A 16,507-nucleotide genomic window follows, 5' to 3' on the forward strand; every position below is an offset into this window, starting at 1 on the left:
CAACCATATCACCCTTTCTGTTCCTTTCTCTTCCTAGCTCTTTCTAATCTCTTATTACAACGCTAATATTTTCTCTCAAACATAGTAATTCAGCAAATTAACCTTAATTATATCTCTAAATATTACGACAAAGTTTTTTCTTCTTTTGAAAAAGAGGTTATTTCGACAAAGTTGAGTAGGCAAACCAAGCTACCAAGCTATAGTGTGTGTATATATAAAGAGACATAGAGAATACATTCATACCAAAACGAAGAGATCTTCGGTCTCAGTACATGTTCACGATGTATCTTTCTTCTTCGTTTTCTCTTATTGTGATTCTGTTCACATCTCTCCTCTTCATCTCCATTTCCTCACTCCAAACTCCCAAGGTAAACTAAACTGGCTCTTACTTTTAAACTAAGTCCTCTTAATCGTTTTATATTTCTAATTGAGCTTTTTGGTGATAAATTTGTATTTGAAACATTATTAATTTTTATCTGTAGTCCCATAACATACATGTGAAACTTCTTGTGTAGCATTATGTAGTGTACATGGGCAGCCAGATTGATGCTGATGTGCATAACAGTGAAGCTTATTATCTCCAAATGTTGGATACTCTTCTTCCAAGGTTGCATTTATGTATATATATATATATATATATATATATATATATCTTTATTTTCTACTTGAACGTAGTATATATAAGAGTTTTGTCTTGAGGGGCCGTTTTTTTAATTGTAGTAGTTATATCGGTTAAGGCTCTTGTTCTATGGCTTAAAATTCAAGGGTTTGAATCCTCCTAAGACCAAAATTTCCCCAATCATAACTAAGTGAAATACCAATGAATGGATAATACAAGGTTTTGAAAAATACTGACAAAAAGTCTGAAGAAAAAAGTGAAATTACCAACAGTTATTTTTTATATATAAATATCGATTTAGATGTAATGAAACTAATGATGATTGTGCAGAGAAGAGAGTGAGAGAAGAAAAGGAGTACATCATTACAAGCATGCCTTCAGAGGCTTCTCCGCTATGCTTACAGAAGAAGAAGCTGCAACACTTTCTGGTACTCCTTACTTTGTATACTAAATATTGGTAAATATTGTATTAATTGGTTAAGAAAAATTTACAACTTTCGAACCCCAAAAAACTTGCATTTAATGTAGCAAGCCTTCGATAAAAAAAACTTGCATTTGATGAAAGAGTATATATAACCACAAGAACGTATATCCAATTATTTGGCTTAAAATAGATGCTAAATTGTCTGTAGCAAAAAAAAAACATAGAGCAAATTATAAACTTATAATAATAGATCGGTTAGTTTAAAGGGTGATGACATATATTTATTATAATAAAAAGTGGTGAGATCTGTATGTGATATTGCAGGACACGATGAGGTAGTGTCGGTGTTTGAAGATACGATGCTTCAACTTCACACAACTCGGTCGTGGGATTTTTTTGGATTCACTCTCTGTAGTCCCTTCTTCATTTCCAATTTATAACAGTTTTCATGGCTCATCTGATATCATCATTGGCGTTGTGGATACCGGTGAGAACACTATGTTAGAATAGTTTTGTCCTGATAATAGACGGTCTCAAACTGTGTAACTCAATATACATTTTACTTGATATAATAAACGTCTAAAGGATAAACGATCCAACAATAAAATAATCAATCTGTTTGATTTTGGACGTTCTATGCTATTTCAATTCAAGTATTTTCTAAAAAAAAATTGGAATTCCCATTTCAAAAATAATTATTTACAAATAAAATATTTTGAATACATTTTTTAAAAATTGAAATTTTCTTTTCTAAACGGAAGGTCACGTAAAAAGTAGAACTTCATTGACGTTTCTAAATAGAGACTCATGAGAAATAGATTCTAGAAGTCAATCATCATCTAATTAAACCGTTCAAATCCAATTCTAATCTGGTATACTAATTGAACAGCACTAGAATTTTTGTTTACTAAGAATTTTAATTTGTGTTAGTTTATATTCCTAATAAGCATAAAATATTTGATATTTAGATGCCGTAGTTGAAATTTTTCTTCTTTTTATTGTGTCTATCGGAAATCCAAAAATTTCTATCTGAATGTACAAAAAAAAACTGTGAAATGATCCTAGTAGTGGCATATGGCTAAATTCATAAAATATATATACAGGTATATGGCCAGAGTCTCCAAGTTTCAGTGATGAAGGGTTCGGAGAAATACCTTCAAAGTGGAAAGGTATCTGCATGGAAGGTCCTGACTTTAACAAATCCAACTGTAACAGGTTATACAAACTTATAACTTTTTCCTCTCTAATAAAAAAAAAATTATGTAATAATTTCTTTTAATATTACATATTGAAATTAGATATAACACTTGTTACATAAAACAAAATCTAAAGTATTATAATAATTTCTGTGCATCATTTGGCACATATAAAGATTATAATTTCAGGAAAATACAACTAATGTGTACTGAAACTGAAGCAAATTATTATTACAATGTGGAAAAAAAATTATTTAATAAAAATTATTGTGTGAATGGCTTTTTTTAACTTTGTCGGATAGTGCAGAAAGCTGATCGGAGCAAGATATTACAAATCAACCGGAGCTACGTCAGCGAGAGATTCCGACGGTCATGGGACCCACACGGCTTCAACGGTGGCAGGATCCCACGTGGACGGAGCGAGTGACCGAGGCCTTGCGCGTGGGACGGCCAAGGGAGGCCAGCCAGGCTGTAGGATAGCCGCGTACAAGACCTGCACCGCCGACGGTTGCTCTGGCTCCGCCATGTTGAAGGCCATCGACGACGCGGTGCATGACGGCGTTGACATCATCTCTATCTCCATCGGTTCGAGTGCTGCGTTCCAATCAGATTACCTGTCCGACCCAATTGCCATAGGAGCCTTCCATGCAGAGCGCAAGGGCATTATGGTCATTGCTTCTGCTGGTAACGACGGCCCTAGCGCTTCCACCGTAACCAACGTTGCACCGTGGTTGTTCACTGTTGCTGCTTCGAACATTGACAGAGATTTTCAGTCCTCCGTGATCTTGGGAAGCGGCAAAGTTATACGAGTAAGCTTGCACACTTGCCTCATCATATTACTAAATTACTGCAACATATATATCACAAATTCACTATTAGCAATGAATTTTAAAGTACAAATGATTCATATAGAGTGAGAAAAAAAAATTCTATTATGGTGTTTTTTTTTGCAACTAGGATTGTGTAGAGGGTCATGTAATGAGAGTTAGATCCTTATATATGTATGTCCTCAAGATGATGCATCTTCTAGTCAAGTTTGAAGATAATTAATTTCACTTTAATATGTAGAGACAACTTATTCAATTCAATTTAGCATGGATCTTCATTCCATGATAGATGGTTTTGCCATAAGATCATCAATGAAAAAGGTAGAGATAATGAATTCATTACTCTTTGGGGTTTTGTAGGGAGCAAGAATCCATTTCCCGAATGCCACAAGACCTAAGGCATACTCTCTTGTGTATGCAAGAAATGCAGCAGCTGCATCATTTAAACCTGTCGAAGATTTAAGGTTTAATATATATAATCTTCTTCTTTTTTTTGGCTTTACTCAATTATATAAACTTATAAAGGATGTGAAAATTGTAGATTTATTTATATCTGCGTTTGTGTGTGAAAAAAATGAAGGGCATGTCTTCCGGGATCCTTGGACCCCAAGAAAGTGTCCGGGAAAGTTATTGTTTGTGTGATGCCAAGAGAAGAAGTTATACCAAAGCAAATTATAAAGGCGGTGGTAGAGGATGCTGGAGCTAGAGGTTTGATTCTGGTAAACCAGAAGGAGAAGATTCGGGCTTCCGATTTTGGTCACTTTCCTTTCTCAGAAGTTGATATGACTGATGGGTACAAGATTCTAAAGTACATGCTTCACACCAAGAATCCAACAGTTACAATTGTCACAACCGTTGAGGTCAAACCCACTAAACCTGCACCCGTTGTTGCACTCTTCTCCTCTAGAGGTCCTGCCTCTCTAGCAGAGAACATTCTCAAGGTTTAATATCCTTTATCAACCTTTTCTTCCTCTTAATATTAGAAATTATAATTTGTGATATTGGTTGATTCAAGAAACTGAATCTTAACTGAAATAAAATAGTTGAGGATTCACCTCGTTACTGTGTTCATGTTTACCATTGTTGACGTTTATAAATATCATAAGTCATTGATTATGTGTGTGTTTTGTTCTCAGCCGGATGTAATGGCACCTGGTGTTTTGATTTTGGCGGCATTGCCTCCACCTAAAACCGCTAAACCATCCACACCAGAGTTTGGGTTAAGGTCAGGAACGTCCATGTCCTGCCCTCACGTAAGTGGAGCCGCTGCTTTCGTCAAGGCTCATCGCCCTTCTTGGACGCCTTCCATGATCAAATCCGCCCTTATGACCACAGGTATTGATTGCATCTTCTTCTTTTGCTTTCATGTATGGTCTTTTAAATTCCAAAACTATTTTCTTTATACTAAGATTTGAATATGTATATAAAATCCACACAGTAATGAAGCAAGGTTCTCTCCTGGTGTTGACACATCAGACTTTTAAATCATTGTGGAGTTGCCATGTCAATAAATGAAAAAAGTTGGATTACCAGTCAAAACATTTCATTGTTTACACGTCATTCAAAATTATACACGTCAACTATCTATTCTCTGAACTCTATGTGTCTCACATATTCTTTAGTTTCATCATCCTCAAAAAACATTGTTCCATCTATATCCATGTATCATCCACCGACGGCTCAAGACAAATGGTACTGACAAAACAATCAATTGAAAGTGGAGAAGAAAACGCTTGGTGTTGCAGAAAGTGTGGATAGTGACCTCATTTGCTCAGATATTAACGTTGGTGGCTTGGTACGGCTCATATGGTACCGGTGTGGATCTCCGGTGGATATATTCCAGCGTCGAGTGATGGTGAAGAGCGGAAGCTCCGACGTTGCTCTCTCCTCCACGTCTTGTTCCCGCTACATTAAACCGACAAGAGTAAAGATGACTTTATCACTCTATGGACAACAGATACAACGAACCCGGTGGTGATTAGTTTGCAAGTGGTACTGGTGGTGACGATCGGAGAGAATCGCAACATCTTTTCCGCACACATAAACAGAGAGGAAGATTTGAAGGAGTAACATAGAACCATGCGAAGGCAGAAGGAGCGGAAAAAGAGAAGATCAGAAAAAGGAGATGGTGGTAAGAAGCATCAATGATTAACTCACAAAGAAGATGACGGCTTGGCTGTAGGTAGAAGGAGATAGATATACTTATATAATTTATACACAGGTTAGGTTAAAGTAAATAAAAGAATTGAGTTTTGGATTGATAAAAAAAAATTAGACAAACCAAACCCGTTTTAGTGAGCCGAGATATTACAATTTATTACTAAATTGGTGAAATTGAAGTCCATGTAACATGACATCATTAGGGATCATCAAACATGCAGAAGACCACAAATCCACATCCATAATTCCATGGGTATCAAACATTGATGGTATTATTTGATGAGTTGTTAAGCTGAAACTAATCTGAGATTTACCAAGAATAATTCCTCATGAAAATCTAGAAGAGTCGGTAATACTAGCTCCGGTTCTAACTGCTAAGAAAAGTCGGTCATTCTAAGCTATGCTCTAATTCCGATGCAGATGGTCGATCTCATTATACATCTGCAAATAAAAAATGCACAAACATTTATGTGAAGAATTTGATCGAAAATATTACATAATATATTCTACGTAAAATATTGGTGATGGAGAATATTTACTGCTAATATTATAAAATTTTATATCAATTCTTTATTTAATATATCTTAACCAAAATAAATAAATGAAAATATATCTAAGATTTTTTAGTCATGAAAAAAATTATAATTTAAATATCTACATATTTATTTTAAAATATAACTTTAAATAAATGAAAGTCGTTTACTTTTTGGTTTTCAAAAATAAAATTTTGAAATTAAATGAAAATAAATGAAACTCGAATTTTTATTTTTATTTGAGACAACAAAATTGCTAAAACACGTTTTGAGAAAGTAAAAAGGTTTCAAATATTTTTAGAATGTGAGATGTCAAACAAAGTCCCACATTGGATATTAGACAAAAGAAAGTCTAATATATAAGGATATGTTCAACTCTAATTAGTACGAGACCTTTTGGGAAGAAGCTCAAAACCAAATCCATGCGGACTTATCATTAAGGCTCAAAGTGGACAATATCGTACTAATCGGATAAATAGAGTTGGACATGGGATTTCACAATCCCAACAATTGGTATCAGAGCGGTTTGACGAAGAGATGCAAGAAGACCAAAATACCTTTTAAGTAAGAACGGGTAGAAGAAGAAAAAAGAAGGTCTGTTCGCATAAACGTTAGAAGATCATGGAACCTGTGATGTTGTGGGAGAAACATTCTTAAAGAAAAGCCCTGTGATTAAGAAACACACAAGAGATGAGTTGTGGTTCTTAGTTTGAAGGGGATAATGTGAGATGTCAAACAAAGTCCCACATTAGATATTAGACAAAAGAAAGTCTAATATATAAGGAGATGTTCAACTCTAATTAGTACGAGACCTTTTGGGAAGGAGCTCAAAACCAAATCCATGCGGGCTTATCATTAAGGCCCAAAGTGGACAATATCGTACTTTATAACTGAACTTGTCATATTTTCAAAAATATTTTTATTCTTATCAATAGAATGTAATTTCTACACTGCGTAGACAAGAAACCATTATGAATACAATTATTCTATAAGCAGTTTCTATCGTGTGGAGACTTCTGAGTTGTCTGTAGATTTCTAATTAAACTTTAGAATTACTTATAAAATTAGAAGTTGCAGTCATAAATAATATAGTTACCTTTACAATGTGTAAAACTTTGCATTCCTCATACTTAGAAGTCCATTAAAAGATAAATTATTAGTTCTACCTAAAGCAGAATAACTTTTTAATGTAGAATTTAATTTCTACCATGCCATTTTTCAGAGAAGATGAATTCTTTTTCTCTAAAGCATAACTAAAAATTTTTAATTTAACAAGTTTTACAACCAAAAGATACCAGTTTTTATATGGATATTGCATCAATTGTGTCTATCTTATATAATTTTTTGATTAAGTTTGAAAAATGGAAACGATAATTGAGTCAAAAAGGTACAAAAATTATAATAAAGAGACAAAAGATGCTGTTTTATTCTATTTTGATAAATTTCTCAATTATAAATTTAGTGAACCAGAAAAGTGTAGGAAAAAAAATGAAATGGACTTTTAACCTTAAACTTAAACTCAATTTAAAAAAAAAAGTATAAATATAAAGGTGATCTAAAGAAAAATCATGTGTATATCATTTAGTAAAAAAGGATAGAATACAAAATCAAAATAAGGATCAAATACATTTGTCCATTAACTAAGCCGGCTATCAAATACACATATTAAGAAAATAATTAAGCTCTTTATATTATTTTTAATTAGAGTTTCACATTAATTTTTTTATTTAATCAACAAATAAGGTAAAAATAAAGATTAAACAGATTTTTAATATATAAAAATGTAGAACTGATATTTCTATTGAAATAAATATGAAAGTACAAAATACTTATATGAAACAGAAGGAGAATAATTTTAGAGTCTTTTAGACCACATACTGGAAACTAAAAACCGCAAATTCGTTTTTTGAAAAAATAATATGATATTACACCACCAACCTGAACAGAATTAATTTGGAAACTAATTCGTTAAAGATTGTCAAATAAATGATAGTTATACAATAACCTAAATATAAAAATATAATATATGTTTAGATTATAAATATTATACAAAACTTATATTAATATAATTTATTCATTTATCAAATGAAAATGTTTTATAAACAATAAAATAAAAATAAATCCCGCGGCGAAGCGCGGGTAACTATCTAGTTTGAATAATTTTGAGACGACCTGATTAGATGCTTTCATGTATGGTCTTTTAAATTCCAAAACTATTTTCTTTATAATAAGATTTTAATAGTATATAAAATTTGAATAATTTTAAGACGGCCTGATTAGATGATTTATGTCACGTTACTACTTGGCTTGATGTAGCAATAACATATGACAACATGAGAAGACCAGTGACAAACACGTCCGGCCTCACATCAACACCTCACGAAACGGGTGCAGGAGAAATCGATCCTCACCGTGCAATCAACCCGGGACTTGTCTTTGAGACAACCACGCAAGATTATCTCCAATTCCTCTGCTACTACGGCTACTCTCAAAGGACCATTAGCAAAACACTTACCAAATCAACTAAATTCAGTTGCCCCAAAAAGACCTCTCACGATCTTATCTCCAACATCAATTACCCGTCCATCTCCATCGGAAACCTGCGCCGCGGCCAACGTAAATTGATCGAAAGATGTGTCACAAATGTAGGAGTGGAGAGGAATGTGACGTATGTTGCCCATATCGAAGCTCCAGAAGGATTGGTGGTTAAGGTCGAACCAAAGCGACTTGTGTTCGGAGAAAACGTCGACAAGATCTCATTCAAGGTTTGGTTCTATGGCGAGAAGAGTGCATCAAAGCGTTATCATTATGGATCTTTAGAATGGTCAGATGGTTACCACTCGGTCCGGTCGGTCTTTTCAGTTAACATTAATTAGTGGCTAAGAAGTCCCTGTCAAGAACAGTAATGACAGTTTTATTGTAATGTTCGTGAGGTTGTTGTGTGTTGGTTTAATAATTGCTCGATGGTTGTATGTTTGGTTTAGTAATTGTTTGGGTTGTGGATGTGTGCATCAATGAAATTGTTTTCCTTTCTTTGGGTCATTAAAACAGAACCCAAAGCAACAAACTTTCAAAACCAATAAACTAATTAGATATTAGTATCACTACCATTAATGCATCAAATCCTGGAAAGTAAGCACAGAGTCAACACTGAGAAAAAGGAAACCGTAATTTATCAGGTATACTTGGAGATAATTATACAAACCTGAGCTGCACATTAGAGATATTATAATCCTAGAAGCAAACCTTGATAACAATGTCAAATCCATTTTAAACAAGTGTTACACAAGCTCTCTCTCAAGACAGGCAAACGCACCAACTTCCCTGCATAATAAATAAAATCAGTTATTTAGCTTTTGACAAACAGATTAGTACTGGAAGAAAGAGTTAACAAACCTGAGTGAGGGATGATCAAGTATCATGGGACTGATCTTTCTCGATGAAGTCCAACGCCTGATCCTTTGATATAACTTGCACTTTACTCACTCTGTTCTTATGAAATACTCCGTATATCTTATCCGCAACCTTCACAAGCTCGGGACGGAAAGTTGTGGTAATGAACTGCGTGCTTACACTGTCATCAGCTAAACCACGAATCATGTCTGATAAAATTGTTAGGTTAAGAAAATCATAATGCTACTGAGGGGGTAGCACGAAAAGTTGCAGTATAAGAGAAACAAAAAAAAATTAGATGGAAAAAGGATACTGCCCACAGCAGTTCGATACTGAGGATCGAGCGCCGCATCAATCTCATCAAAAAGATAGAATGGTGCAGGGTCGCATCTCTGGATGGCAAAGATTAATGCGAGAGCAACGACGGTCTTTTGACCTCCCGACAGTTGTTTCATTGACTGCGTCTCCCCTTGACCAGTGAACGACACCTAGCAAAAAAAAAGTCAAATGTTATCACCCTGCAAAACTAAACAAAGGGATATATACGTATGCACCGTTCTTTGTGTACCTTCACTGTTACGCCAAGGTATTTCTCAACCCTTCCCTCTGCATCAGCCTCACGACCTCCATCATCCTCATCATCTTCATCATCATGATCGCGGTCCTGTATATGCACCGCAAAAGGTTCATGTCCACATAATTGATTAGTTATAAGATCACACAAACGTATGATGGAAGAAATAACAGGACAACAATTCAGATATTGGTAGTTTTACTTTATTTCTTAGTGGAAGGTCTGGAGAGAAAAGAAAGGTTTAAAGTTCAGACAACAATCAAATACTTCCACACTTAAGGTTCACTAGAACCTCTGCACCCTAGTTTGTTAATTACACTAAATTTATCTCGTTCAATGGTACTCTGAGTTTTAGTTAAACCATTTCACAGTGAAAAAAAAACTAAAAAGAGATTAAAGTAAAGAAAAGATGGAGATGAAAGAGTGTTATCAAGGAAAACAGAAACGTGCCTTTTTCTTCGTCATGACAAGATGACCATGCCCACCTTGCACAAGCTTAGAGAATACTTCCCGGAAGTTGCGTGCGACCCCTTTGAAAGTACGTTCTATAGATTCATCTTTCCTTTGATCCAGGACTGTTATCAGTTCTTTAATTTTCTGCAAAATCATCAAATATGTTAGCCAAGCTCTACTTTCTACATATAATGAGTAATGAAATCTCCCAGTATTTACCTCATCTCCTGCATCAAGCTCCGCTTGCCGTTGCTGAAGTTCTTCTCGTTGTTCTGTGAAATTTACATATTGATCAAGCGCTTTCTTGTTTACATGGCTGAATTGTTGCAGTTGCTCACTGCACCGGTGTAGCATCTTCTGCAGCTCCTTGATATTTTTCCGTTTATACCTACAATAAAAGATAGCTTAAACATATGACAGAGCTACTAGGTGAAAAATCAAGGGAAAAATAGACTTGACAGGATGCAAACATACGTGTCAAAAGCGTCAGATGACAATGGACCCAATCCCCTAATTTTCTTCGTATACTCTTCTTGCTTAGCGAGAAGTGTGTTGCGAAGGCTGAATAGTTCCTCCAACTTTTTATTTGCATCTTGCACTGTCGTCTCACAGTCATCTTGCAATGCCTGAGAGAACAAGAAACTTCGTCAGATACCTATAGCCCTATAGGAAAAGCGATATACTCTTAATTTACATGAAACATTATTACCTTTAACTTTGCTTTCTCATCTTTAAATTTCTTGACCTGCTTAGTCTTCTCATCAATGCTTCGGGAGACACCTAAAACCATGAAATGGTAGTGAGTCTACAAGTCCAAATAGTAAAAGACAATTCAAGCAAATAGCAATGTAGATCAGAGTGTTTGGGACTCACTTTCGAGCTCGTTTGTGATCTCTTCAACCAACAATTTTGCATCATCGAGTTCTTGTGTTTTTAAGCCAGCTGAACTAGGCAAACTATCATCCTCGATGGAAGCTATTGTAGCCTGTAACTCACTTATTCTCCTCTTTAAGTTGGTAGATAAGTTGGTCTCCAACTCTGCTTTCCTTGTCTCCCTCTATTTATAATAAAACGTCCATGAATCAGCCTTTACAAATCACATAATTCATAAATTAACTCAAAAGAGAAAGCAAACATTCAAACTATTTTCTTACCTCAATGCGATCCGTCTTATATGCAATAAGTTTCTCCTTAAGATCCTTAATCTCGGGGTTTAGTCGTGACAATTGCTCCCTTTCCTCTGGGGTTAGATGATCCACAAGTTCTGTTCCCATTTCAGCTTCCTTCATGGCCATGCTTGATCTTAGCTGATCAATTTGTGTTCTAATATCATCTAGTGATTTCTCCTGAAAACAAGTGAGGAAATTTTAGAATGCATAGCATAAGAAATATATATTTAACACTGAAGACCGCTACAACGAAATAATTAAAAGAAAGGAATGCATGAAAAACGAAACCTTATTTTCAAGGGCTTTACGTATAGCCTGTTTCTGCCTATTCGCGTTAGTTATCTCTTGCTTCAGTTGCTCCACCTGTAGTTTGCTATGCGTCCAGTCTGCTTCAAGCCTCTGCTGCTCAGTAACAAGCTGTGTGATCTGCTGATCTATCAGTGAGACTAGTTAAGTACTACAAGGCTTTGAATGTAGCTGTTGGCTTGGAAAATGAAAAGAAAAAATACACAACACACATCAATCAGCAATATATTATAGTACATCAGAGAGCTCAAATGCAATCAGAGTTTAACCAAAGTAAGTTATGGAAAGGATATCTTGTAGCTGTCTTCTAACATCCTCCAACACCTTTTCCTTCGTATTTATAGTTTTTGTATTTTGTATTATGGTATTCATGAATCTCAGTTTTGACCGCCTGTGGTCATAAAATCCACCGGTCATGCCACCCTTTCTGCTAACCTGGTCACCTGTCATGGCACACCAGAACGTTCAGTACTAAATACATGTCAAATAGGAAGCATAAAATATAAAAATGTATTTTCAGTTCCAACCTTCCAAAGTAATGCAATCTAAGCCATCGCTCTTAGCAACTTTTGTTGCCACATTCAGATCACGACATACTACTGTTCTACCAAAAACCTACATAAGACACGTGAAGACATAATGAGATTGCGCATGGGAAAAAATAAACACAAAAGTCGAACTGTTCCATCGAAGGTGCAAATAAAATAAATAAGTGGGCCATATGGGAGCAGAAAAGCACATAATTCAGCTCAAAGGTGGTACCTGGCCCAATGCTGATGCAAATCTAGAATCGAACTTCAATCTTCTCAGTAGTGGTATTGCATCAGAACTTTGTGGATAATTGACGTGAGGCGCCTTTACTCGATTCAGAGGTATGAAGGTCACACGTCCACCCTTTCGTGAATTCAGGTGTCTAATTATCTGGGTTGAAATATCATCATTCTCAACTACCACGTGAAACAGGCTGCTTGTACAACACCAGATGAAACGAAAGGGTCATAAGGTAAGAAGTAATCCAAATAGTGAACAGTGTAATCATTCTAGCTGTGAAGTAAAATATTAGGAAGTTTCCTGCATACCTGTTTCCAGCAGTGACTTCAACTGCGGTGAAAAACTTTTCCTCGCAATCAACCAACTCTACAAGTGGGCCAAAAACTCCATTGATCTTATACTCAGAGCAAATACGTTTGATAGAGCTCAGCCCTCGCCTTACATCCTGAGACAAAGAATCAGCTGAGTCACCAGAAACGAAAAACTGAAAATGGCCAACTTACTATAAATTAGAAGTAATATAAGATCAGCACATTATTGAAGGAGCTTGGATAGATCTAATGCATCAACTACTTTTGAAAATTAAATACGGTGAAGGAGTATGCATCATAGCAATACATAGCAAAAAAAAAAAATTGCATGATCAACTCACTCCTGGAGTTGCATGATCAAGGTTTTTCTTTGCCCTTTCAAGTTCCGTTTTCAACTTCTCAAGTTCAGAAGAAAGTTCACTTTCTTCTCCCCATTTTTCCCTGTGTTAACAAATCTTATGTTATATTTTTAAAAAATTGTATTCTATACTTATAGGTACGGAAATGACAGCAATACTTACTTTCTTTTTCTCTGTTCTTCATCTCTCTCCCTCTTTTTAATATTAAATTGTTCATGGGACTTAGAAATGTGAGATTCCAGTTCACCAATTTCAACTTCACATTTCTTGATGTCTCCATCACGCTCTGTCAAATCAGTATTGAGGCGAAAAATTTCATCCTGAAGTTTTTGCTCCTACAACAGACCAAGCATGTTATACAACCAATCATATGAAACTGATGCCATGTACAAAAGATAATAGAAGATCCAAATGTCATAGATATACAGAAGATATGGCAAAATTTCCATCTTGAAAAGTAAAATGACCGTAATCATATTAGTATGATTCATCTTCTATATGTAATAAAGTAAACTCACTTGAGACAGATTTAAGTCTAGAACACGCTTAAGATCTTCAATCTCCTTGCGGAGCCATTTGTCTCGTGCAGCCTTATTTGAAAACTGAGTTGAACGGCCCTGTTTCTGATAAAGAATACTAAGCTTTTTCTCCAGCTCCATGATTCTGTAAGAAAACATAAACAGATGTCCATGTAAGAGGACTTGAAAACAAAAGCGAAAACATTTCCAATCTGCATCACAATTTTTAATTCAGCACCAACATACAACCCACTCATTTTCAGTAGGAACGAAGATAATTTCCCTTCGCACTGATATTATATAGGCCTACCTTTTTGTCGTCTGCTTCTCCTTGTCAACTTGACTTTCATACAAAGGATTAATCGCCTCTAGTTCCTTCAAAGAATCCTGCATTTCTCTTTCCACCATACTAAGTTGCTCAAGAGCATCATTCTGAAAGGCATAGTATTTCATTAGTGCACATTATCCATAAAGATATCGAAAACCAACTTTAAATGCATACTGATGTACACTTTATTCCCAAAGTTTATCTACAAATGTGAGCGAGTACCTTAGACTGGATATTTCCAGCAATCCGCTCCTTAAAGTCATTCTCATCAAGCTCCAGCTTTGTCTTCTTCTTTATAGCTTCAGTTTTTCTCGCTTCAACAGTTTCTTTCTCCTTGTTCAATGTCTGAAGCTCCTTTGTCAGCCCTTTCAGCGACTCATCTAAGCTCCTGGACTCATCCTGAGCCTTCTCAACTCTATCATACATTTTTGTAGACTCTTCAGATGCCTTAGTTCTTGCAACTTCTACCTGGATCATGAAAAAATGCACAGATGTTGAAAAGGTAAGCCCAGTGATGAGTTAAGTGATAAAATAATAAAATGACACTTGCTCACAGAAGAGCATAGAAGCTTAGAGTCTGGCAGAGCACAAGAAGTCATTAAAATTATAGTAGCAGCAGCAACAGAAAGACCAACAATAGTTCACTGGACGAAACTAGTAAGACAACACTGGAAACATATCTCTAATGTTATTGACTGACCTGTTCCAGTTTCTCCCTAGTATCATGAAGCTCTTTGTCATAAACGGTGTATTCCAGTGATTTTCTCTGCTTATCAAGTTGTTGGTATTTTCTGAGTTCTTCTTTCTCTTCGTCCAATTCCCTTAGTCTTTCATCCAAGTATTGCACAACTTGGATTATCTGCTTTCTTTTATTCCCTGAGAGGTAAGTCATGTATTAGACTATGGTTGAAATTATAGAGTTTCCACTATTACGGCAGACTGATAACTTGCCCGTATCCTGCATGATTTTTAAGCTCTCATGGCGCCTCTCCTCATAAACACGGGTACCACCAATCTCTTTTAGCAGATCCAGCCGTTCTGCGTCTTTCATCAAGGTCAATGAGGCTATCTACAGACGTACCAAAAACACACAATTTTAGAAGTCTGTTAGCTGACATTAGCTTCTCAAAGTTAAGAACACTGTCTCTTACAGGAGCTTACCTTTCCTTGTTGAACAACATAGTATGGATTAGAACGAGAAAATCCAGCACTCTCCAGTAAGTTCATAACTTCATTTTTTCTGCAAGTTTTGTCATATAAGTTTTTCTACCATCCACTAAATAGGGCAATGGAAAAGAGTGTGGACGGTTTAAAGATCAAGTACGCACGTAATGTGTTTCCCATCCAGGAAATACTCATCCTTCTTCAGACCAATTGTTCGGCGCAAGCGAATCTCTTCCTTATCAACCTAGTGGAGAAACATAAGCCACGGATCAGATAACAAATAATGTACAATTTTTGAAACAAGTCTGCATTCAGGGAAAAGAGACACTAATGTCTAAGTACATTTCATACAACAAGATTTATATATATATATATACATCATTACAAAAGATCAGTCACACCCTATAAATAGCCAAGAAAATGATGACAGTTTTACCAAAACCTAAATGGGACTTCAATTAAGTAAATGACGAGACCACATAAAATGAACCTATAACAAACTGTACACAAGCTTGGTAACACAGCTAAACTGCCGGTCACATGTAGCAGGGGAAGGGAGTTACTACCGGGATGCGGTTGTCGGAATTATCAAAGACAATCTCCACGAAGGCAGACCCAACTTGATGACCAGCACCTTCCTGCCCAACACACAAAAGCCTCAAAGAGTTAGAAAACTACCAGTACAGCATGAGATCCCCTTAACATAGCAACTCTGTGCAGCAAAAACAAGAGGACATACATGGAGAAGTGCGTGCCTATCTTCATTCCGAAGATTCTGGAAGATATCACTTAACACAAAACGAATTGCTGCATATAAAAACCAAATAATAGGTCACTAAAAAAAAAACAAAAAGCAGATGCTTTATTTTAGCTTAAGGATGATGAATAATCTCTCACCATGGAAGAAGTTGCTTTTCCCAGAACCATTCGCCCCAACTGCAATTAAAAAAAAAAGTAAAGTGTTAGATCAATTGCAAAGATCCAGAGACAAGTGAGAAAGTAAGATCAACGAAAGTGAATCGGAGATCCGTCGATTTTTACCAACGCAGTTAACTTTGGGGCTGAAGATCTCCGTAGCGACTTGCTCTTTGTAGCTCTTGAATCCTTCGATTATAACCTTTTGCGATCCCCAAATCCCGAAGAAAATTAAGTTAGAAAATTAGCAAAGCAGTTGAAGAGCGATTGAAAATTAGAGGAAGAGAGTATGCGTACCAGCTTAATATACATAGCGAGAGGTCACCAGCTGCTCCGACCTGTTGAAATCAGAGTAAACCCCCAGAAGAGATCAGAACGATGGGTGAAAACTCGGAACCCTAATTTCGCGAGAGTAGGAAATGAAGAAGTTGAATTATGTTTATATACTAAGGGGGCTTTTTCTTTCTTAGTCGAGTAAATAGAAGGA

The 16,507-nt window shown here is 35.8% G+C and overlaps 1 protein-coding gene and 1 pseudogene across 1 annotated transcript; one reads left to right on the forward strand and one right to left on the reverse strand.

Moving 5' to 3' along the window:
- The first annotated feature begins 175 nt into the window (after window positions 1-175).
- On the forward strand, window positions 176-9,023 carry LOC108854649 (CO(2)-response secreted protease-like; annotated as a pseudogene).
- Window positions 8,911-16,474, reverse strand: LOC108854648 (structural maintenance of chromosomes protein 3). Its single transcript, XM_018628260.2, has 29 exons — window positions 16,318-16,474; window positions 16,147-16,222; window positions 16,003-16,041; window positions 15,845-15,912; window positions 15,672-15,743; window positions 15,270-15,349; window positions 15,103-15,181; window positions 14,893-15,010; window positions 14,642-14,817; window positions 14,164-14,409; window positions 13,924-14,045; window positions 13,614-13,758; window positions 13,258-13,430; window positions 13,078-13,177; window positions 12,734-12,870; window positions 12,417-12,618; window positions 12,182-12,269; window positions 11,948-12,097; window positions 11,637-11,788; window positions 11,334-11,525; window positions 11,053-11,236; window positions 10,889-10,959; window positions 10,654-10,805; window positions 10,399-10,567; window positions 10,177-10,323; window positions 9,721-9,816; window positions 9,466-9,640; window positions 9,156-9,361; window positions 8,911-9,083 (listed from the first exon to the last, which is right to left on the reverse strand). Exons 1-28 carry the CDS (start codon window positions 16,330-16,332, stop codon window positions 9,171-9,173), a joined length of 3,615 nt encoding a protein of 1,204 aa, XP_018483762.2. The 5' UTR covers window positions 16,333-16,474; the 3' UTR covers window positions 8,911-9,083; window positions 9,156-9,170.
- Between the last annotated feature and the right edge of the window lie 33 nt (window positions 16,475-16,507).

This window comes from Raphanus sativus, chromosome 4, assembly GCF_000801105.2.
Source record: "Raphanus sativus cultivar WK10039 chromosome 4, ASM80110v3, whole genome shotgun sequence".
Taxonomy (NCBI): domain Eukaryota; kingdom Viridiplantae; phylum Streptophyta; class Magnoliopsida; order Brassicales; family Brassicaceae; genus Raphanus; species Raphanus sativus.

Bases quoted from the DNA above. Each gene is read 5' to 3' on its own strand.
- LOC108854648 (XM_018628260.2), bottom strand. The intron at 13,759-13,923 runs GTAGGCCTATAT...GTTTTCTTACAG, and splicing joins GAGAAGCAGACGACAAAAAG to AATCATGGAGCTGGAGAAAA. The intron at 13,178-13,257 runs GTAAGTATTGCT...TTGTTAACACAG, and splicing joins GAAGAACAGAGAAAAAGAAA to GGAAAAATGGGGAGAAGAAA.